The sequence below is a fragment of the Xenopus laevis genome, chromosome 1S (assembly GCF_017654675.1).
Source record: "Xenopus laevis strain J_2021 chromosome 1S, Xenopus_laevis_v10.1, whole genome shotgun sequence".
NCBI classification, from domain to species: domain Eukaryota; kingdom Metazoa; phylum Chordata; class Amphibia; order Anura; family Pipidae; genus Xenopus; species Xenopus laevis.
This window is the reverse complement of record NC_054372.1, coordinates 40,776,136-40,800,199: the sequence shown is the minus strand read 5'-3', so window position 1 is coordinate 40,800,199 and position 24,064 is coordinate 40,776,136. Positions and strand designations below refer to the sequence as shown.

The window sequence follows — 24,064 nt, the reverse complement described above, 5'->3', positions numbered from 1 at the left end:
ACCTTTGCTAATGATGTCTGGCCTGAAGAACAGTTAGGGAAGGATTTGAGGGAAATGCCTATTTTCTTTCCAGATACATCTTGAATCCCAATGTGGGAAACCAGATGGTTAATTCCCCTCTGTTCCTTAATATACCACGTGGTGGCAAATCCCATGCCTGTCCAGCTACGGGTTGGACCAAGAGTGCAGGGAGGTGAAGGAGCCCTTGTCTCTGTGAAGTGTGTCTGGCAGATGTCACAAGGTGTTGCTGCTGTGCAACTATTTTGATAAAGGCAGAGCCATGTGCTCACAGCCATTGTGCTGCCAGATGCAGAGGCTAAAAAGGAGTTGGATAGCCCTGCCAGGCGTGGGTTAGGGTACTCCAAAGCCTGGTAAACTTAACCATGCAGGTTTAAAGCTGTGAGAACTTTTGTTTGCTTGCACTGTGGAGAGTGCTGGGAGCTGTACTTCAGCAGAGGAGGACTTTGTGTTCTTGCACTATGGAGAGTGCTGGGAGCTATGCCATGAGGATAAAATAAGCTGTCTGTGCTTCGCTGAATGGATTTCATTGCTGAGGATGCCTGTTCCAGCTCTGGATGAGCCTGTCCATCTTAGTGAATTCCTGGGTGAGTTGTGCCCAAGGGAGGGTAGAGAATGGATCCAGCACATGTCCCTGTACAGCTACAGGTGTTGTTCATGTGCTTGCCATGTGGGAGCAACTACCTCTGTACTGCCGGAGAGGTATTTAGGCAGGTAGCGATACCTGGGAAACTTAAGAGCTCTTTAAGAAGAAGGGACTGAGACTCTTTGTCCACCAGGAGTGGGGTGTGGGACTTTGCTTGGCATGGAGGTGCCAGGATGGGATTGCAATTATCTCCAGGGTAGTGGTCATTAATATGGGAACTGCATATTTACTTTGCCTTTAATTTTATATGAAGTTTCTGTGTTTTACTGCAAAAAGTGTGTTTGAATAGCTAAAAAAATAAAGGTCCAGGATCAGCACAGCTCCCATTGACTTCTATAGGACCTTGACTGCTTTTATTTGGCAAGTTTTTGTATTAGAGGACAGGTATGGGTTATATAGAAACCAGTTATCCAGAAAGCTCCAAATTACAGAAAGGCCATCTTCCATAGACTCCATTTTATCCAAATAATCCACATTTTTTAAAATGTTTTTCTTTTTGCCCATAATAATAAAATAGTGACTTGCACTTGATCCGTAGTAAAATACAATTCCTTATATGAAGCAAATATGGGATCCATCATCTGGAAATTCATTATCCAAAAAGCTCCGATGTATCACATCTCAACCATGGAAACAGTTCTAATTTAATTATTTACCACCTAAAATCTGCAGAGGTCATTTGAACCATTTGAAGATATTAATTACCTTCCTGATATTCATATTCATATTCATTTTTTTCAGAAAATTTCAAATTTGATTAGAATTCAATTCGAATTTTCAGGTTGTTGCTATTCGATCAAATGTTAGACATTCGAGTTTTTTCATAAATAACCTCCCTTTCAAGTTGTGAGTACTATTAGACTATTAGAGTTAAAAAAATTCACATAACTTCGAAATTTGACCATTGATAAATAACCTCCTTAATGTTTACATGATTTTCTAGTAGATTTATGGGGGTTATTAACTAAAATCCAAACATTTATCACTATTTTCTTAATACCACTTTGACTAAACTGAACCCTCCCCCCATGCCTAATTTAAAATCTCCTCCAACCCTCTAGCCATCTTCTCCCCCAAAACAGCTGTGCCATCATCATTGAGGTGCAGCACATCCCTTGCAAAGAGCCTGTAGCTGATTGAGAAATCAGCCCAGTTCTCCAGAAACCCCAAACCATTCTCCCTACACCAATCTCTCAGCCACGCATTAATCTCCCTAAGTCGTCTTATCTTTTCTCTTGGCACAGGTAATAGCTCTGAGAAAATTACCTTGGAAGTCCTTGCCCTCAACTTTACACCTCCTCTAACTTTTGCCCCTCCAAATAACCTGTCCATTCCTTCCCCCACATGCTGAACCCTAGCACCAGGTAAGCAGCAGATTTTTTGGCATGCAGGGTCCTTGCGGAGGTGTCCCCAAAACAGTTACATGCAAGTGCTAGTACTTGCTTACGGCAAGGTTGGGGCCTTTCAGATGGAAGATGTGACTGTGGGTCTGGATTTGTTTAGTTCTGAGCCCCCCAATGCGAGAATGTTTCATGTTGCTTAAGGGACCTGGAAGTCTTTACCAAGGAAACAGATCACCTAAAAAAATTCCCTAATGGAGTAACCAGCATTGAGATGGCACATCTTAGCCACGACATAAGCCATCCACTGGGGAAATAAACCTAAATGATCTGTATAAAGAGAATGAAAAGATTTCTAGTAAACCTCATCAAATAATGAATTCTTAGATATTGCTACATTAAGTTGTATAGTACAATATCCCTATTTTTTTTTTTTTTTATAAAAGCACAGTACTTATTATGATCCCTATTCTAAGCAATGGTTTACCACTCTACTGGACTAGTTTCTCATTGACAAGGCACTTCAAAGAAAATTGCTATTTATTTTTCTTCTGTGAATTCTCTTCTGTGAAATGTCAGCTTGCAAGTGAAAGGGTTTAACATTATGGATTATGAACCAGCTCAAGACCGTTAATGCACTAGTCAATGCTGTTTCTCCACAATGTAAGTCAAAGCATAATGGAATATACTTGCATTAGTAATGTGAAAAGTGAAGAATACTGCCACCAAGGTTGGAGGATTGGTGACTTAAAAGGGATATTGTTGCCATGTATGTGAGTAAATAATGAAAAATGTGGTCATATGTGCTTTTTATATGAGCACAGGGTATTAAAACAAATGTTTTATGATATATATTCCAGCTTTCATCCCCCAAAAAGGATTTTTCAATATTCTCAAATAACTGGATATAGGGAATAATAAACTATACCTTAGATCAGGGGTCCCGACCTTTTTTTTATCTGTGAGTCACATTCAAAGATAAAAATGTTGGGGAGCAAAACAAACATGAAAAATAAGGGCTGTGATTGGCTATTTGGCCTCTATGTGGACTGGCAACCTACAGGAGGCTCTGTTTGGCAGTACACCTGGGTTTTATGCAACTCAAACTTGCCTCCAAGCCAAGAATTCAATAATAAGCACTTGCTTTGAGGCCACTGGGAGCAACATCCAAGGTGTTGGTGAGCAACATGTTGCTCACAAGCCACTGGTTGGGGATCACTGTCTTAGATACAGCGGGAGATGGTCATCTTGATTGGTTTCCAGCTTTTGTGTGCTGAGCAGTCTTAGTTTAGAGGAAGAGTACCTCAAGGATTTACGAGTTCTTTCATAAAACAGAGATGGTCACCTTGATTGGTTTCCAGCTTTTGTGTGCTAAGCAGTCTTAGTTTAGAGGAAGAATACCTGAATAAAAAGCTGTTGATGGGCTATTTAAAAGGGCCCACGGTGTGCAAGGCTGCTGCAGATCCTATGCTTACATGGCCAAGTTGTTAAGCCTTTACCCAACATGAATGCATAGATATTAATTCAATACCATGTAAACTTGTAATCCAGACAGTTAGGGGCAGATTTATTAAGGGTCGAATTTCGAATTTGAAAAACTTCGAAATTCTAATTCAAAAAGACCAACCGAAATGAATTTAAGTTTTTTTTTGCAGGTGAACAGTCCGTATTCAATCGAATTCGAATTGTACAAATCAAAGTAATAGCTGATTCGAATTATATGAATCAAAGTATTTCCAAAAAAAACCATTACATTTTTAAAAGTCCACCAATTGAGTCCAAATAGGTTCCCAAAGGCTAAAACAGCAATTTGACACGTTTTAGATGGCGAATGGTCGATGTCTAATTTTTAAAGAGACTGTACATGATACATTTTTGAATTTTGTTCAAATTCAAATCGAAATTGGACTATTCCCTAGTCGAAGTACACAAAAATTAGCTTGGAATTCTATTTTTTTTATTCTAATTTTCACTTCGACCTTTGATAAATCTGCCCCTTAGAGTTCCCTATATAGTGTTGCAGACTTGGCCTTTAAGCCCACAATCACCCCAGACCTTCAATAGTTAGTTGAAGTCTTAGTGGTTTGTACTATTGATTCCTACCACCCTCTACTACAATATAGCCCATATATCCCATACTGGAAAAGTAGTCCCACAATTTATTTAGAAAGAAAGAGAATAAAATGCAAAGTACATGAATAAATGCCAATCAATGAAGTTATATAAGTGTAAATAAAACAAGGTTATACACACAATGGTAGAATCAAAATATATTAATAAATGAAAAGATAATGGCAGAAGATGGCACAAGTACACCACAAGTTCTGTACATTCTCATGTTCAAGGATTTACGAGTTCTTTCATAAAACAGAGAGCCTTGAAGACAAACTAACTCTTTATACTCACAATATAATATAATAAATAACGAGAGAACATTTAGATGTGTTTACACTTAAGTTATGATGTAGCAGAATAACTAACTTGAACCAACAATGTTTTAATGTGTTGAAATTATGATTTGGTAATGATGATTTTGTTTGTAGGAGAGATTCTTGTTATAAACCTTAAGCACTTCAATTTCAAGCTACTGAGAGTTAAACAAGAGTAAAAAAAAAAAGTTTTGGAAAACATTTAACTGCAGCATGCCATTAACCCATATCAGGCTCAATTACATTTAATGCAATATGGTGCATTTGCTGTAATAAGTGCAACATTTTGTGTGTCTATTCAAAAGTAGCGGGAAATACTTTTCTCAATTCAAGTTTTTTGCGATAACTTTCAGTTTCTCTTATGCTTCTTGGAACTGGCGGAAATGCTCTTTCTCCTATCACTAAAGTCTTTTTGCCCTTTTTCCATCTTCTATTCTCACACATGTGCCACTTAAAGCTACACCAATGTATATTTCGTATTTGTATTTCTTACATTTTCATTCATGTCTTTTTTGTGTGTAAAAGACTTCACTAGTTCTACATCATTATTTGTTTTAGACCCTAGCAAACAACCAGTGTTTGAAACAATCAAAACAAACTTTCTAAAAGTTATTAATGTAATTAAAATATTTAAATATCTTATATGTTAGTTCAAACATATCCATGCAAATCCCACAAAATAATCATTCTAATTAATTTCCCTTGCAATAGATTCCACCAATTTACAGTGTAAACCATTTAATCCCAAAAATCTCACGAAGCTCAATTTCAATATTGTTTTAAGACCCAGATCTGAAAGTGTTAATGCAAAATTTGGCTTGGGCAAACAGAACTATAAAAACCATTCAGTCCTTGGCTTCTTGCTTGGTCAATATGGACCATTTTGGGTCTCCTATGTGGATCAGATGTGTCTGGAAAGCTGATCAGAGAAAACAACTTAGAAGAACGAGGAGACTTCACTTACGATTGCAGGTTAGAAGGGCTGTTACTTCCCCTGCTGCATCCCACCATTTAGCATGGGATCCATTAGTAGTTGCTGGGGCACCTCTGCCTGATGGCCCTGAAAGTCCCTGTAATAAAAACTACTTGCCCTGGTGGTCCAGTGGTGCGGCGGGGACACCAAGTTACTTTTTTGTGCTACAGAACAAGATTGTTCCATGAGTAGTGCTTGTTGTTTTGGTTGTTAGTCTTTAAAAAAGACAAGAATGTGATAATCATCCATAAGCAATTGAAAAAAATTGCTCGATATTCGACTGTGGAATTAAAATCCTTTGACTTCGAATATCGAAGTTGAAGGATTTTGCGCAAATAGTTCGATCGAATGATCGAAGGAATAATCGCTCAATCGAACGATTAAATCTTTCGAATCCAACAATTCGAAGGATTTTAATCCATTGATCGAAAGATTATCCTTCGACCAAAAAAAGATAGCCAAGCCTATGGGGAACATTGAGTTCGGTAGCTTTTAGGTGGCAAACTAGGGGTCAAAGTTTTTTCTTAAAGAGACAGTACTTCGACTATCGAATGGTCGAATAGTCGAACGATTTTTAGTTTGAATCCTTCGATTCAAAGTCGTAGTCGAAGGTCGAACTAGCCCATTCGATGGTCGAAGTAACAAAAAAACACTTCGAAATTCAAAGTATTTTTTCTTCTATTCCTTCACTCGAACTTAATGAATGGGCCCCTTAGTGTAACCTTCAAAAAAACATGTTGCTCTCTTTCTCTCTCTCAACTTCTCCTCCCTCCCTTAACCTAGAATTAGACACTATATTGATATGTAGATGGCTAGATTGCATAGTTAAATTAAATTGATAAATTATATAGTTACCGAGAAAGACAGACACTTAGGGGCACATTTACCTAGGGTCGAATATCGAGGGTTAATGCACCCTCGATATTCGACCGTCAAAGTAAAATCCTTTGCATTCGAATATCCAAGTCGAAGGATTTTGCGCTATTCCTACGATCGAAGGAATAATCGTTCGATCGAATGATTAAATCCTTTGAATCGAACGATTCGAAGGATTTTAATCCATCGATCGAAGGATATTCCTTCGATCAGAAAATTGTTAGGAAGCCTATGGGGACCTTCCCCATAGGCTAACATTGGCCTCGGTAGGTTTTAGGTGGCGAACTAGGGGGTCGAAGAATTTTTTAAAGAGACAGTACTTCGACTATGGAATGGTCAAATAGACAAACGATTTTTAGCTCGAATCGTTCAATTCGAAGGTCGTAGTCGAAGGTCGAAGTAGCCATATTCGACCATTCGAAATTCAAACTATTTTTCCTCTATTCCTTCACTCGAGCTAAGTAAATGGGCCCCTTAGACTGACAAACTATTACACAACTTCAAAATGGCATTTTGCACGTTAGACCATGTTTTTCTTTTTTTAGGGTTGAATGTTAAAATCTGATATTTTATAATTTTTTATTTATATGTGTTAATATAATTTCTCTTTCTAATATTTGGAGGTTTTAAATGGGGTGAGTGCAACACCCACATATGTGTGTGAGGGTCATATTTTAATCTTACTATAACTTTTTCACACTTGGCTTTCAATGTAGTACATTAGTGCATAATTTTCTTCAGAGCAAAACCTGTGGCCTCGTTGCTCATCATCATCATCCACTGGATTGACATTGATGTGTTCTGAATGGATGTCGTCTTATGACCTTGGTGGGTTGACTTGACTTGAAGAAATCCTTGTTTTTGTAACAGAACAGCTTAAGCCACATCTGGAGGTGGAACAGGACCTGATTTTGCTTTCACTTGGTTGCTTAGCCACATCACCATGTAGGTTTGTCTCATCAGGGCCACCGTTGACTGTGCTAAGATCCATTATACTTAAACATTTTCAAGACAAATTTTCACCTTAAAGGGGAAGAAATTATGTTCAGTCCTTTCAGACACACTTAGGGACAGATTTACTAAGCTCGAGTGAAGCTCGAATTTCGAAGTATTTTTTTGGGTACTTCGACCATTGAATTGGTCGAATTCGATCTAATCGAATGTTTCGATCGATTCAAAGTAAAAATCATTCGACCATCCGATAGTCGAAGTACTGTCTCTTTAAAAAATACTTCAACTTCCTACTTCGGCCCTTTAAACCTACCGAGGTGTAATGTTAGCCTATGGGGACCTTCCCCAGCACTTTTCTAACCTTTTTTTTGATCGAATAAAAATCCTTTGATCGATCGCTTAAAATTTGATTCGAAGGATTTTATCGTTCCATCGAACGATTTAATCGATTGTTCGATTGAAGCATTTGCGCTAAATCCTTCAAATTCGAAATTCGAAGGATTTAACTTCGAGGGTCGAATTTGAGGGTTTATTAACCCTCGAAAACCGACCCTTGATAAATCTGCCCCATATAGACACAGTGACATTAACATCAAATAATGACATTGGCTACACAGAGAAGATTCAATGTAATTAAAGCTTTCAGAACAAACATAGCATGGTGATAACACTTTCATTTTTGGTTAGTTCACCATATTTTTGTGTTGCATCATAGCTACTGCTGTTTTTCTTTATACCACCTATCTAGTTGTTACAGTATGTGGCTCTAGCGAGCAACACTGGTTTGTAATGGCAGACTGGAATAATATTAGATATGGACAAAAACATAAACTATTTAGAAGAATAAACAAATCAAACCTGACACCACAAAATTGCGTAATGGTTGGATCAATCACCAATTGTGGAAACATGACATTATGTTGAATAAATCATTACATATATTTCATTAAACAGAGTGATATAAACCTTTAAATGCACATTCTGAAAATGTCTGTAAGTGAAAAAAATTAGACATGGCCAGTAAATGGTTGTAAATAAAGAAGTATATGTTGGTTTGGATTGTTGGAGATGATGGATGTTACAAATATGATTAGTTAGAGGTGGGTTATTTTGAAATGAAAACATTTAACCTCATTTTGTGCTTCAATCTTTTTATTAACTTCAAACATAAACCGGCTGATTTCTTTCAGCAAGTTAATTGCAGTTTACAAAAAGTTAGAACATTTAAATAGTTTATATGATAATACAAAGTCTGCATTCATGTGATGTGTTGAACATCAAATAAAACATTTAATAAAAGAATACAATAGAAGAATACAATAAAGCATCAACAACATTTTCTGCACAACATCTATACAAAGATCAAGGCACTATAAGAAAGTACAAAAATATGAATGTGAATGAGTCAACTAACTTGCTTGTAAATAGGAGGAGCTCCTGTCAAAATCCATACAGTTCTTAAGGAATTCCCTTTTATTTTCCTCTAGAATGTTCAAATATCTAAGAAAATGCTTAAGAAACGAATTCTCATTTTTTGATTCCCCGTTCTACAAAGTATCACCTCTTGTAAGCAAAGATTGTAAAGGTAACTCAAAACAATTTCCAACGAAGGTGTGGTGTCTTTTATCCAATAAAATAATAATAAACGAGCTGCAGCTATCAATACGAAACAAAAGTGAAAGATATCCTCAGAAGTATTAGTGTCATAAACATAAAGAGAAGAAACTGATGTCTGAAATGAAAAATGATTCTACTACTGTGCTATACCCTGCTCTAAAATCTACACTATTACTAGAGACTGTTTCTGGGTAGAAGAAAATGTTTAGCTAATGTATTGCTCTGTGTTATATAGTGTTTCTTTGCTTTGCTCTGGAAGCTTAGTCTCACATATAAGTTGTCTTTTACCAGCTTCTGCAGGCTGTGGCTTTAATAACACTAATAAAAATACTTCTATTATAATTGCTGCGCTGAATTGTGGGTTTTGAGGTGTCATGGCAACAAATAATTTCCCAATGCTACTTCTTGTGTGGCAGCAGGGTCATTGCGACTTATTCTTTGAACATCAGTGGGGGTTGTACAGGCAAATGCAGTAGTTTTTATGGGAATACTCACGGGATGCAGATTATCACATTTTGCCAAACTTCTCCTGTTTGGAATCAGTTTACTAAAGGGAGGTCAAAAGTCATTTAACACATTAAGACAGGGCCTTAATTTAGGGTCAGGTTTCATGTCACGCTATGTCACCTGACTAAATCCAGACTCCTGGACTATTTACAACCCACCCTTATTCATTGTATTATCTCTACATTTGATCTCTATCTATCTGTAACTTCCTAATTTATGGCAATTATTGGTTTATTCACTTTTTGGCTCCCTTAAAAGGAAATATAAGTGGACAAACACCCTTAGGAAGGGCTGGAGGCACATTTAGGAGGAACCCACATTAATTATTTAGTTCAGTTCCTCAACAACAGGGGTGAAAAAGAGGGATGAACGTAGGTGTTCTGGTGGTATTCTGCATAATTTGCCAAGTAACCAAAATGCATTGATCCAAAGCAATGCTCCCTCCAAACCACTGTGATGCCCACATTTATTACTTATGTAGAGCAGTACACCTCTTGGTACATACAGTTTTCTAAAATGTGCAGAAAAATCTCATTTTGAGAAAGATAATTCTTGTGAACACATGAGAAAAGCAATAAGAAGGAACATAAATGACAAATTATAACATGTAGGTGGCAAATGAAAACCCTTCACTGTGGCAGCAGATGAACATAGAGAGAGGAATAGAATATGTATGTATTGTAAGATATGTGTGTCAAAAGGGCACAATATTGTGTGTAGTTCACCTGCATTAGGCTGGTGAAATGAAAACTCCAGGGAAAAGGGAAAATTGTATCATACTTACCGTAATTTTCCTTTCCTGGTCCTCTCCATGTCAATCACTCTCGGGATAGGCCCCTCCCTCTCCTAATTACAGAACCCACCCATAATTAATTAATAAATACTCACCCTCAGGCGCTCCCCCTGCGTCTAGTAATAAGTTCGAATCCTCTTTAAGACACCATGGGTAGGGAGATCTTGACATGGAGAGGACCAGGAAAGGAAAATTACGGTAAGTATGATACAATTTTCCCTTTTCCCCAGTCCTCTCCATGTCAATCACTCTCGGGACGTAGCAAGCTCGATGTCCCTGGGTGGGAAAATGATACTCCTTTACGCAGTTCTGATGCAAAATATAATTTAATTCATAGAAGAAGCAGATTTAAGAATTCTAGAGCCAAAGAGAGAGTAATCAGAGGACGATAAGTCCAGTTTGTAATGAGAAATGAAGGTGCTTGGCGTGGACCAAGAGGCTGCTCTGCAAATCACCTCCAATGGAACTCCAGCTTCGGCCGCCCAAGATGCTGCTTGACCCCTAGTTGAGTGAGCAATGACCTTAGATGGCTCCGGAAGATCTGATGATGAGTAAGCTCTTTTGATTACCAATTTGATCCATCGGGATATGGACCTGGATGATGCCTGATGCCCCTTTCTTGAGCCAAACGGCATAATAAAGAGCCTATCCGATTTTCGGATAGACTCGGTTTCTCTGCAGTAGATTCTGATATTCTTTGCCACATCTAAAGCTTTTAGGTCTGGAGATTCAGATTCCTCTGGAAAAGCTGGTAAAACCAACTCATCTCTGAGATGAAAAGGTGACACTACCTTCGGCTTGAAAGTTGAATTAAAACTCAAGACCACTTTATCCGGAAAAAAGGTTGGACTGTTGTGGGAATAAGTGAGTGCTTGCAGCTCTCCCACTCTTTTTGCTGATGTGATAGCAACTAGAAAGACCACCTTGACAGTAAGAAGCCATAATGAAAGTGAGTCTGTAGCGTCAAATGGAGGAGATGACAACATTTTGAGGACCCTGGGAAGATCCCAAGGCAGGCACCTTGGTCTTCTTGCTGGTAAAATCCTAATTGCTGCTTTGAAAAATCTTGAGACCAAGGGATGTTGTGACCATCTGATCCCTGAAATTGCTGATATGGCTGAAACTTGTGTTCTAAGTGTGCTTATAGACAATTCCTTCTCCATTCCTCACTGCAAGAAATCCAATACTTCAGTAACCAATACTGGTGAGGTTCTTGGAGTATTCTGTTTGCTGGAGAATGTGTCCCATATCCTTGAGTATCTCGCATTTGTGGAAATCTTTCTAGATTTTAGCAACGTTTGTATTACGTTCTGTGAAAGGCCTTGAGACTCTAAATTCTGCCGCTCAAGCGCCATGCTGTTAGAGCCAGCGAGCCCGGATCTGGGTGGCTGAATGGACCCTGGGTTAATAAATCCCTTGAGACTGGAAGTTTCCATGGTTGATCCTTTGAAAGCAGTAATAGATCTGTGAACCATGGTCTCCGTGGCCAGGCAGGAGCGATGCATATTACTTCCGCTTGGTCCTGCTTGATTTTCTGAAGCACTACCTGAATCAGAGGTAGAGGAGGAAAGATGTAACCTAATTGGTGATTCCACTTCTGAGTCAGTGCATCCACAGCTAGAGCCCTCGGATCCGGCTCCCTCGAGAAGAAAAGGGGACATTTGGCATTGCTGGATGAGGCCATGAGATCTATAACCGGCTGTCCCCAAATCCGAACTAGAGTCCTGAAGATTCTTTGGTTTAGACTCCAATCGTGTCTTCCTACTGCATATCTGCTGAGGAAATCTGCAGCTGTATTTAGCTTTCCGGGGAGATATACTGCCGTGAGATCCACTAGCCTTGCTTCTGCCCATTGGAAGATTGGTTCCACCTCTGCCAGGAGTAAAGAACTTCTTGTTCCTCCTTGTCTTCTGATGTAAGATACTGCTGTGATGTCGCATCTTACTTTTAGTCTTGTTCCCTTTAGTTGATCCTGGAAATATAGACAAGCCTGAAAAATTGCCCTTAGTTCCAAGACATTTGATGGCTCTTCTGAGTAAGGAGCTGGCCATAATCCTTGAGCTACTTGAGCACCTAGCTGCGCCCCCCATCCTCTTCCTGAGGCGTCTGTGGATAAAATCACCCAGGGTCTTGGAAACAGTTCTGCTCCCTGAGATAGGTGCTGGGGAATTAACCACCACTTCAAGTCTGGAATTAGCGCAGAGAAGATCTCTATTAGCTGATTTTTGTTCTGTCCATCCCATTGCTGGATGAACACATACTGTAGCTGTCTCATCCTCCAATGAGACCAAGGCACCAGACCTATGGTTGATGACATTATCCCCAAGGTTCTTAGGCAACTCCTTGCCAAAACACGATTGTAACTCAGAATGGAGTGGACTGCTGTCCTGAGAGATTCTTGTCTTTCTCTGGATAAGGCAATTATTCCTTTCCTGGAGTCTAGAATCGCTCCCAAATATTGTAACCTCTGAGACGGAAGTAGTTGACTCTTCCGTAAATTCAGGGTCCAGCCGTGAGATTTCAGGAAATTCATAGTTTGGTCTCTGTGACTGATTGATTGAGCCTGGGAGGAAGCCAGGATTATGAGATCGTCCAAGTAATGAAAAATTCTTATGCCCTGCCATCTCAGCTGGGCTACCAAGGTTACCATAACCTTCGAGAATACTCTCGGCGCTGTGGATAGTTCGAAAGGTAAACAGCGAAATTGGTAGTGATCCTTGTCTACTTTGAATCGCAGAAACCTTTGATCTTCCTTGCGAACTGGAATGTGGTGGTATGCATCTCTGATGTCCAGGGAACACATCCAATCTCCTGGTGCCATGGCCCCTCTGACTGAATCTAGAGATTCCATTCTGAATCGCTGAACTCTTAGTGCCCGATTGACCCTGTTTAGGTCTAGGATAGGACGCCCTTCGCCCGTGTGCTTCTGAACTATGAAGAAAATTGAATAATTTCCTAGTCCCCTTTCCTCCTTTGGGACTGGGGAGACTACTTTTTGAGTTATCAATGTCGACAGACATGACCGAAGAACTTCTCTTTTTATTGGACACGGTGGAAGAGGTGAAGCTTGAAAGAATGCACGAGGGACGTAGTTGAATTCCAACCGATATCCCTCTCGAATAATATTCAGTACCCATTTGTCTTCTATAGATTTTTCCCAGGCGTCTCGAAACAGCATCAATCTTGCTCCTACTGCTTGCCCCTGGGGAGCACCACCTTCAGAATTGTTTCTTAGGAATGTTGGAGGATCTTCCTCTGGCCACTCTTAAGAAGCCTGATTGACCCCCTCTCCAGCTTCCTGATCTTGACATATCTCCTCTGTAACGAAATGACCGCTGATCATATGAAGGAGATCTAGATCTAAATGAGCCTCTGCCTCTGGTTGACTGCTTATTAGGATATTTCCTCTTTGCCTTCTGTGGTAAGCGTTGACTCTTGCCACCCGATGCCTTAGAAATAAGGTCCTCCAGCTTTTTCCCGAATAGCGATTGCCCCTGAAAAGGTAAGGAACATAAGGCCAACTTGGAGGCAGTATCCGCCTCCCAGGATCTGAGCTACAAGGCTCTTCTAGCCGAAGAAGGGATAGAGCTCTGGAGGAAAGCCGTATCTGATCCACAAAGGCATTCATTAGGAACGATGACCCTAGTTTGAGTTCTTTCAATCCTTCTATGATTTCCATCCTTTCACGACCCTCTCTCAATGCTGATTCAATATTGGATAACCAGACTTCCAAAGCCTTAACTACTGATAAGCCTGCCATTGCTGGTTTAAGGGATTCTCCTGCTACTAAGAAAGCCCTCTTTAGGTCTGTTTCCAAACGTCTGTCCATTGTATCTCTCAAGGTTGCCTGATCCTCGATGGGTAAAACTGTATTCTTTGATAGATTAAGGACTGGGGCATCCACCTTGGGGAGAGTAGAAATATCCTTCATATCTTCCTCCTTGAAAGGATATAATTTACCAAATCGAGCCTGAGTCGAGCTGCGTTTAGACACCGATTCCCATTCAGACTTTACCAACTCCAGTACTTCTTGGTGTAGTGGAAATACTTGAGCTAAGCCCTTTGCTCTAGGAAGAAAGGAGGATGAAGATGCTTGTTCCTCTTGTTGTAGGGATAAGGATACCCTTACTGCCTTTATGAGAGGTTGTACTAGGGCAAAATCGAAGGAAGACTGTTGTTCATCCTCTTCCTCCGTATCTGAATCCAGCACCGAACCAGTACACACCTCCTCTTCCTCTGTGACAATGAGGTTCCTCGAAGGTCCCCCCATCTCTCTAGATGCTGCTTGCACCTCCTTGGCTACTGTCTCCTTGATCCAATTCAAAATCTCTGAGTTGGTAGAAGAAGACTGTCCTGCCGCAGCATTTAGGCATGCTTGGCATAACTTCTTGTCCGAAGAGGTGCTTCGGAGCAACCAAGGCATTGAGCCTGTGTCTGAACTTCATCTTCTCTGGGAAGGGACTGTTCTTTGGATCTTTCTCTTGATCTGGACGGTCTCATTGCACTGCGAGGGAAAGAGAGTATAATTAGAAGTCCTGGGAACTGCTAAGCATCCCTTAACGGACATGTGATTTGCAAAGCCCCTGCTTAAATCTTGGTAGAAAATACCCTTTTTTTTTATTTATTTATTTACCTCAACCAGGGTGTAGTCTTTTTGGGGATGGCGGCTGGAACAGCCCAGGAACTGGAAGAAATTCTGCCCAAAAAGATAACCAGTAAATTGGCATGCACAATATATGCAAAGGCAGGTTCAAAAACCCAGTCCCCTGGAAAATGTTCCCCTACTTACCAAGGTGAAGTTCAGCACCGAGCCAGAGCAGCGTTGCAATCCAGTTCCCTAAGCAGAAGCAGCCCACTGCTTCCTGCTTCCTTATAAGCCTAGGAAGCCCCGCCCCCTAAGGCGCCTCCAACTGCTGCCAGTGCGGGCCTGCCCTAACCTGAGGGCGACCGGTTGACTTCCTGATGTAAACGGCGCAAGTCTCGCGAGGCTGAGTATCATTGCGGCCATTGTTACTTCCGCCGCTGGAAGCGTTTGGCGGCTCCTCTCTCTAGACCGCATGCTCGTTGGCGCTCGGTAAAGATCCTGCCTGCCGCCATCCCCCCTACTCTTCCAAAAACTAGAATGGTGAGCGGGGGAACCCATGCCGCCGGACGCTCACGTGGGCCGGACGAGGCAGGAAGGCAGGGAGACGCAGAAACTGACTGGAACAGCAACATGAGGTTTTCTGCACCGGGAGAAAAAAGGTCTACATGGACCAAAAAACTCAGTCTCTGGGACGCTGTCGGCAGCCCCTGCTACACCCCTGGTAAAAAATAACAACAAGCTCCTGCAAGGAGCTAGGATAAAGAGAGAACCCAAAAAAAGACGCAGGGGGAGCGCCTGAGGGTGAGTATTTATTAATTAATTATGGGTGGGTTCTGTAATTAGGAGAGGGAGGGGCCTATCCCGAGAGTGATTGACATGGAGAGGACTGGGGAAAGTCTGTGTTGCTGCAGCTATTAAAGCTGTGTAATTTGTGTACCAGCTTAGGAAAAGTTGGATAGTGGGTCCCTGGAGTGAATGGAAGAGAGCAGGGTGGGCCTCCATTCCTTGCTCCATGAAGGGTTTTGCAGCTGCCTAAGTAGAGGTAACTAAGTAATTAGGTTCAGGTCAGCTGTTGTAAAAAGGAGGCGTGGGACTACACCTCAGTAATGATGGGCGAATAAATGCTCAAATTTGAGGTGAAGTTTGCATTTCGCCACAAGCAAATTAATGTGCGAAACAGCACCGAAAAATTTGACGACGAAAGATCTGCAGCGTCAAAATTGTTGCGCGTATAAAAATTGTTGCGCATCCAATATATTCGGTCGCCCAATATATTATATATTAAATCCAATATACTGCCCATCACTACAACTCAGGGCTTCCCCTGGGTCAGGGGCCACATGAGAACCTCTTTGAGTGGAGGGAAAGAGTCTTGTGTGCAGCTCAGAAAAGAGTGTGATTCCCCCTTTGTTGGAGATAGCTCCAAAAGAACTGGAGAGGAAGAGAGAAAACCTTCCCAGGAGAGTGTCTTGAGTGAGCCCCAGAGTGGATTCTGGGAGTTGTGTCCGCTAAAAGTCAGTGAGGGCTAAAAACGTGCATTAATGTGTATACCAGTGCGGGTGTGAAAGTGGGACTGTTATTTCCTTTGTGAAGCCAGAGGACTAAAGATTGCATTTTGCCAAATAAAAGCCAGTAAAGCTGCATTTAAGAGTTAAAGGTGGGATCAGTCTCCATTTTCTGTGCTGAAAACTGTGCCGTGGCTATGGGTTTTGCAACCGAAAGCTCACATTATTTAAACTACTTTTCATCAAATGTTAGTATGATTAAGCCTTTTCTTTTACTACGTGCATCTATGTATGTGATTGTTCTATTACTCTCTCCTTTTGTCTATCACTACCTCAGACAAAAGCATACACACCGACATGAGTGCTTTACCTCTGGGTATAAGTACAGCCAGGGTATGTGCTTTACTGATGAGCACAAGGGGTGAAAATGGAATTGAACAGCATGTACAATGGTGGTATATTATAAGCCTCATGGTTAAGGATAAACTTGAATGCTTAAATGAAAATAGACACATATCAACCTAAATATGACTTTCTATAAAAAGTCTATAATTATGGGATTTGCATGCTCACCAAGAAGACACATTTTTCCAAATTTTGCCGGACAGCCCTGAGCTTCGTAAGTTAGTCTGATTAAGGAAACAACTTTATTCGTTAAGTTGACCCAATATTATAAATATTTTGTTGCATAGTATAAAGGTCCTAACAAGAGAACTGAATATATTCAGTGGTAATAAGTCCTCTACTAAGCCCAATAAGTATTTTTCTAAGGTGAAGAAATTAGGAAATTCTAGGCTATCTTTCATACATCGTTCTAGTAAATCTGCAGTGGTGGACATCCCCATGCAAGGTGTAAATCTGGGCATGTAGGGCAGTCAGCTGCTGGTCTATTGCCAATCCTTTGTCAGGCCTGGGCCAACCCGGCTGGTCACTTCACCTCCCGGCATGTGTGCATGCAATGTGACGATGCGTGGGGGGAGGAGCGAGTTGGAGAGAAGTGCTGGTGGGGGAAAAAGGGTCCGGACCAGGGGTTCCAGTCCTGTCCTTTATATTTTTACCGGGGTAATATAGATCTGGCGAATGAACGTGAATTACAGTACATCAGTCTATATTGGATAGATATTAAATCCTTGTACAAAAAGTCAATTGCTTCCTCTTAGCTAACTTTTCACTTTTCACATTATTATAAGCAATTCACACACAAAAAATGAGCCCTTTGGTCAAAGGTTAATTCATCCTGCAATTTTCTGTGGGACAAAGATTGCTGCTGGCCCGGGTAACCCATAGCAACCAATTTCCAGGTAGCAGTTGCTAGCCAACTGTTTAAAAATAAACATCTGGTTGCTATGGGTTACTTTTTTGTTTTTTTTAATCGCATTTCCCTACAATGGATGACATGGATTTCTGTTGTTTTTCATTTTTACTGAAGTCACACATTTATTTCAAGTCTATGTTTTTTTTATTCATTTGGCAGCTACAAGTATTACATTATATAATAGATTACCATAAATGTGGATGACTGTGAAATTCTAAAATTGGATTAATTTAATTCTCTCAATAGTTTGGATTATGTAAATTTACATTTCTATGACTGTAGTTATAGGTAAGATGAAGAAATGCAGCCTCATGAATAATAACTGCTCTTTAGCGTCTGCCATTGCAAGTTTGATTTAGTAATGTTTCTTTTGATTTTAATATTCTCCAAGGCATATAATGTATGTATTTCGTCAGCACAGAATAAGCCACCATGAAAAAGCTCATATCTGCTATGTAGTCGTTCATTCATATAACTATTAATATCCTCTACATGGAATATGGCTGGCCTCCCTCATATTTCTGCCTTCACTTCTCTGGCCTCTTCTGTCTACTTTTCTTCCAACCTTCTATCAATTCCTTGCACTTATTTATATTCCTGTTACTTTTGCCATTACTCTGAGGCTACATTCCCACACCTATTATGATTTCATTACACTCCTGGTAGAGACAGTGTGGGAACAAGGATATGGCAGTCATCAACAGTGGAGATGATTGTTATCTTTCATATTTTACTAGTGTTTAGGCATATACAATAGAAAAGCATATAGGATTGGATTTTTTGTGGTGAATCTTGTTTGGATAAAACTTCGTAGAATTGTATAGAATTCCAGATGAAACTATTTATAGTTTAAAAATGCTGCCTAGGGCTTTAATTCTTCTTTTATGCTATAATGTTACATGCATGGGGTTACTTGAAAATTTATTGTTTGTGCACACACACTGTACATTGTATGAGGAGCTCTACAACTCACCTTTGGGGCAAATTCACTAAAGGACAAATTTTCCCCATTGCGAAGGCTTCGACACACTTGTCGCCACTTCGCCAGACGCAAATTCACTACCACTACACTAATTCACTGAAATGCGAAGTTGCGTCTCGGCAGCCACACACTGGTGATGTTTCGCTAGTGTAAATATGTCAACAAACTTTTGCTAACGTTCATTTCTGCCTAATGAAACTTAAGCTTAGGTCAATTTGAATAGGATGGGTACATTTGTCCTCTATGTCCTTGGCGATGTTTCTGCGGATGGTATTTCTGGTGAATTTTTGCTAGCGAGGGCCACTTTGCCCTTTAGTAAATCTGCCCCAAAGTGTTTATACAGTAAAGGTGTTATAAAGAAAATCTCAAATATGTTTGAAAGACATATTTTATGTTTTGCGAAGACCTACAGGAGCAGCTGAATCTTAAAAAGAGCTTATTACTAATAACACATGGCACAGTGCAAATAATGTACTGGTAGTTTTGTCTGAATTAATACATGATACAATAAATTTGTCCTTAAAATAATAAATCTCTGGGAATGAAGTGAAATCAGACCTTGGGGTATATTTATCAAAGAGTGAAGTGAGAGATAACCTAAGTACGCTAGAGTGAAATACTCCAATCATTTCTATCAGATTTTTAAAGGCGTATTTATCAAGTTCACAGGACTGTGGCGATCTCTAACGTCACTTTTTGATAAATATACTCCTTTGTGTTAGATTAGTTGTTGCTAACTTTTCTCTCTCTCTCTTTTTTATTGCGAAAAAAGCTGTGAAATGGATTTGGCAATAGAAGACTTCCACAACAGAACCGTTACCAAAGATGAAAATACCACATCGGAAACAAAAGACTCCACCTTTCCTGAATGGGAGGATTATAACAGCAGTGTCGATGACATCAGATACTTTCTTATTGGGCTGTACACTTTTGTGAGTCTGCTTGGATTCATGGGAAATTTGCTTATCTTGCTGGCTATATTCAAAAAACGCAAACAGAAGACTATAATAAACTACCTAATTGGGAACTTGGCGTTTTCTGATATCTTGGTTGTACTCTTCTGTTCACCTTTTACCCTTACATGTGTCTTGCTGGACCAGTGGATTTTTGGAGAAGTCATGTGCCATGTGGTGCCTTTCCTTCAATGTGTATCAGTTCTTATTTCAACCTTGATGCTTATGTCCATTGCTTTGGTTCGATACCACATGATAAAGCATCCTCTTTCTACAAATTTAACTGCAAACCATGGCTACTTTTTGATAGCAACTGTATGGACACTTGGATTCACTATTTGCTCTCCTTTGCCCGTTTTTCACAAAGTAATCAACTTGAGAGAGGCATTCAACTTAGACTCACTGATTAATAGCTACTTGTGCATAGAGTCATGGCCATCTGATTCGTACAGAATTGCTTTCACTATTTCCTTATTGCTTGTGCAATACATATTGCCATTGTCTTGTCTAACCATAAGTCACACCAGTGTTTGTAGGACCATTGGTTCGAGGTTACCAAGCAGAGATACTAAAGTCGAAGAAAATGAAATGATAAATCTAACCCTTCACCAGCCCAAAAATCATCGACCCGATCTTGAAATGACCAGCAGCCGCAGGTGGAGTTACTCCTGCGTCCGCAAGCACAGAAGGCGATACAGCAAAAAGTCTGCCAGTGTAGTTCCGGCAATTCTGCGGCGGAATCAAGAAAGTAATACTGGTGACATTCAAGAGACATCTATGACAGAGAGGAGTCACACTCTTCCTTCAAGTGTGTACTTACCTGGAGTGCCCATTTGCTTTGAAATGAAGCCGGAAGAAAACTCTGAAATGCATAACATGATTTCAGTCTCTAAATCCATAACGAGAATAAAAAAAAGGTCAAGACGAGTTTTCTGTAGGCTCACAATATTGATCATAGCTTTTGCTGTCAGTTGGATGCCACTGCACCTCTTTCACCTTGTAACTGATTTTAATGCCAATTTAATTTCCAATCGACATTTTAAATTAGTGTACTGTATCTGTCACTTGCTTGGCATGGTCTCCTGTTGCCTAAATCCCATACTGTATGGATTTTTAAATGACGGCATAAAAGCTGATTTGATGTCTCTTATAAAATGTTTTCAAATATCATAACTTATACGCACACACATATATATATTTTATTCACACAGGCATTATAAATACAGTAATAACCACACTGTTTTCACTTGTATAGTACCACATAAAGTGGATAAATGTTCAATGGGCCTATGTTTACAGGTTTTGTATTTAAAAAGTCACTATTTTCAAAGGTTTATTTTAAAATCAGCCTGACGGGTCATATTACATACAATAACTATATGTATAGTATAACTTGAGTCATACAATCTCTGTGAGGTTAATAACTATCATTCTTGTGTGTAAATAAATAAATAGTTACAAAAAAACAGAGGTTACGTGACATTATTTCAACTTATTTGATTACTAGACTAGCAGTAGTTGTCTAGTATTATTGTATGGCACAGATTGGTAAGTGTATGATTTGTTGCATGCTTTGTATTTCCTTGAAAAGGCAGAACAATGATTTTGGGCTAAACAAATGTAATAGGGCCCTGAGATATGCAGTTCCATTGCACACATGGACAAGGAGGTCCCTGAGAGGTTTTGCAGGCTATAAAGTATCTGACCACATAAAGAACATCAAAACAAATACACAAACCTTCTTATCTAGCACTACGCAAAACGTCAGCCCTATATAAATACATGTTAATAATAATAAATATATGCAGTATGATATCTAGTTATTATATAAAAATTGTGCATAGCTATACAAAATATACAAAAACTTCACCAGCCTATTAACATTTGTAAGAAGGTGTAGAAGCCAGTGCATGAGTGAGGCAGACAATAAGTCATAGTACTGGTTAGCCCCCCCCCACCCACTAAGTGCAACCCTTAAGGGGGAATGCGATTAAAACTGCAAACGTTATTTAAAATGGCATTTTAGCGAATATGTAGTACTGTTCGCAATGTATGGCAAATATTACATCACTCAGTATCGCTAAATTAGCATTAACACATGCTCTGGAATTTCTTTAAATATTTTGTCTCAGAAAACCCTTTGCTATTGCAACATTTTATAACATACACTGCACATGTTCACAAAAGCCATTTGGTCATAAACTTTACAAGGTCGGTCAAAAAGGACGTAAACAATGAAATTCTCATTCGCTAATGTTTGCAAACTTGTTTGCGAATGTTATTTGCTATAACTAAACATTGCCCCATTTGTTCCAGTTTTGAGCAGACTTGTGTTCGTTTATAAAGTGACAGCCCCACTTGTCCTGGTCCTGAACTGACCTTTAAGCCTCACCTATAATTAACGGTTTTGACTTTTTGAAAATTACTGACTTAACCTTGTTGCTAATAAAAATGCGGAGAAAAGAAAAATTGTATGAACCACCACACCACAAAAACGTGTGCATTCCATAAAAGCTTCATGCTTCATAAAATCCTCAACTGACCCCATCACTTTTGTTCACATTACCCCTTAGCTCACTACAAACAGGAAAAAAGAAAGTGTGTATGTGTGGGGGGGGTTCAATGGCAAAATACTCTCATTAATAAGAGGGACCCCACTGAAATATTGTTATGACCCATGCCTGGGTATTAAGAAGTTAGAAAGCAGCTAGATGCTAGTGATGCTTGGTCAGCTCAAAACGTGCAGGACCTTGGGGTTTGCAGGTAGTGAGCAGGTATGGACCAATTTCTTCCTTACGCCCACCCTTTCCGCAACTTTACTTTGTCCTGCTTCCTCATCTGGCAACCTTTATTATAGACACGTGTCAGCTCTGGCCCGTCCCCTTCCTGATGTCAGAGATGGAGTGTCAGTTGCCCGGTTTGGGCGCAGACTGGGTGTGAGCATGTGAGGGTCAAGTTTTGTTGACCTGCACATCACAAACCTTTGTAACCAGCTGTGTTCATGGTCCTAACTCTATATTCCTATTGCTGTCCTACTCTCAAGTAGGGATGTAGCGAACGTCGGAAAAAATGTTCGCGAACATGTTCGCGAACATGTTCGCGAACTTCCGGAAAAAAATGCGAACGGTTCGCGAACGTCGCGAACCCCATAGACTTCAATGGGAAGGCGAATTTTAAAAGCTAGAAAAGACATTTCTGGCCAGAAAAATGATTTTAAAGTTGTTTAAAGGGTGCAACGACCTGGACAGTGGCATGCCAGAGGGGGATCAAGGGCAAAAATGTTTCTGAAAAATACATTGTTGACACAGCGCTGCGTTTTGTGCTGTAAAGGGCAGAAATCACACTACATTTCTAAACTTGTGTAATAAACTGCTTTAAAACGTCCGGCGTCTACATGCCAATCAAGTCGTGTAAAGGTTACAGCCTGTTCACACGCAAAGACAAAACGCGGCGCTTACTGCAACGCAAAAAAACGCAAAGAGCTTTCATGAATGATACCGTCAAGTGAGCAAATAATAGTTTTTAATTACTAGTTGCTTGTCACCTCCAGGATGTTCGTCCTGTTGGTGGCAATATTTCTGTAGTGGTGTGTTTAGCAGTCACCGTGCTTGTGCGCACGTGCACAGTCAGGCAGAGGTAATTCAATGTACAGTGAAGTGAACCAAAAAACACTGATTCTGCAGTGTGGGCCCAGTTTTAGTCTACTTTATTGATCACCTGCGGTGACCATAAAAGATGCGATTTTGCCACTGTTGCAGAACCCTGAAAAATTAGGCATGTGTACTTTCCTGAAAAATTATGTTTTGTTTGTCGCAGCCACTGAAGCACAGAGGCCAGAAAAAATATGCCATATGAATGCTAAAAATATTAAAAAAATTTTGTCGCAGCCACTGAAGCACAGAGGCCAGAAAAAATATGCCATATGAATGCTAAAAATATAATTTTTTTTTGTCGCAGCCACTGAAGCACAGAGGCCAGAAAAAATATGCCATATGAATGCTAAAAATATAAAAAAAATTTGTGGCAGCCACTGAAGCACAGAGGCCAGAAAAAATATGCCATATAAATGCTGAAAATAGTCATTTTTTTTGTCGCAGCCACTGAAGCACAGAGGCCAGAAAAAATATGCCATATAAATGCTAAAAATAGTCATTTTTTTTGTCGCAGCCACTGAAGCACAGAGGCCAGAAAAAATATGCCATATAAATGCTAAAAATAGTCACTTTTTTTTGTCGCAGCCACTGAAGCACAGAGGCCAGAAAAAATATGCCATATAAATGCTGAAAATAGTCTTTTTTTTTTGTCGCAGCCACTGAAGCACAGAGGCCAGAAAAAATATGCCATATAAATGCTAAAAATAGTCATTTTTTTTGTCGCAGCCACTGAAGCACAGAGGCCAGAAAAAATATGCCATATAAATGCTAAAAATAGTCATTTTTTTTGTCGCAGCCACTGAAGCACAGAGGCCAGAAAAAATATGCCATATAAATGCTAAAAATAGTCATTTTTTTGTCGCAGCCACTGAAGCACAGAGGCCAGAAAAAATATGCCATATAAATGCTGAAAATAGTCAT

At 39.9% G+C, this 24,064-nt stretch overlaps 1 protein-coding gene across 1 annotated transcript in view; it reads left to right on the top strand.

Annotated features, from left to right (window-relative positions):
* The window catches only part of npy5r.S (neuropeptide Y receptor Y5 S homeolog), a 52,385-nt gene extending 31,436 nt beyond the window's left edge, over positions 1 to 20,949 (top strand). Inside the window, exon 2 of the mRNA XM_018242730.2 lies at positions 19,310 to 20,949. Coding sequence (XP_018098219.1) covers positions 19,317 to 20,663 — 1,347 coding nt within the window. The 5' untranslated portion in view covers positions 19,310 to 19,316 and the 3' untranslated portion in view covers positions 20,664 to 20,949. The remainder of the gene's footprint in view (positions 1 to 19,309) is intronic.
* Positions 20,950 to 24,064: the final 3,115 nt, after the last annotated feature.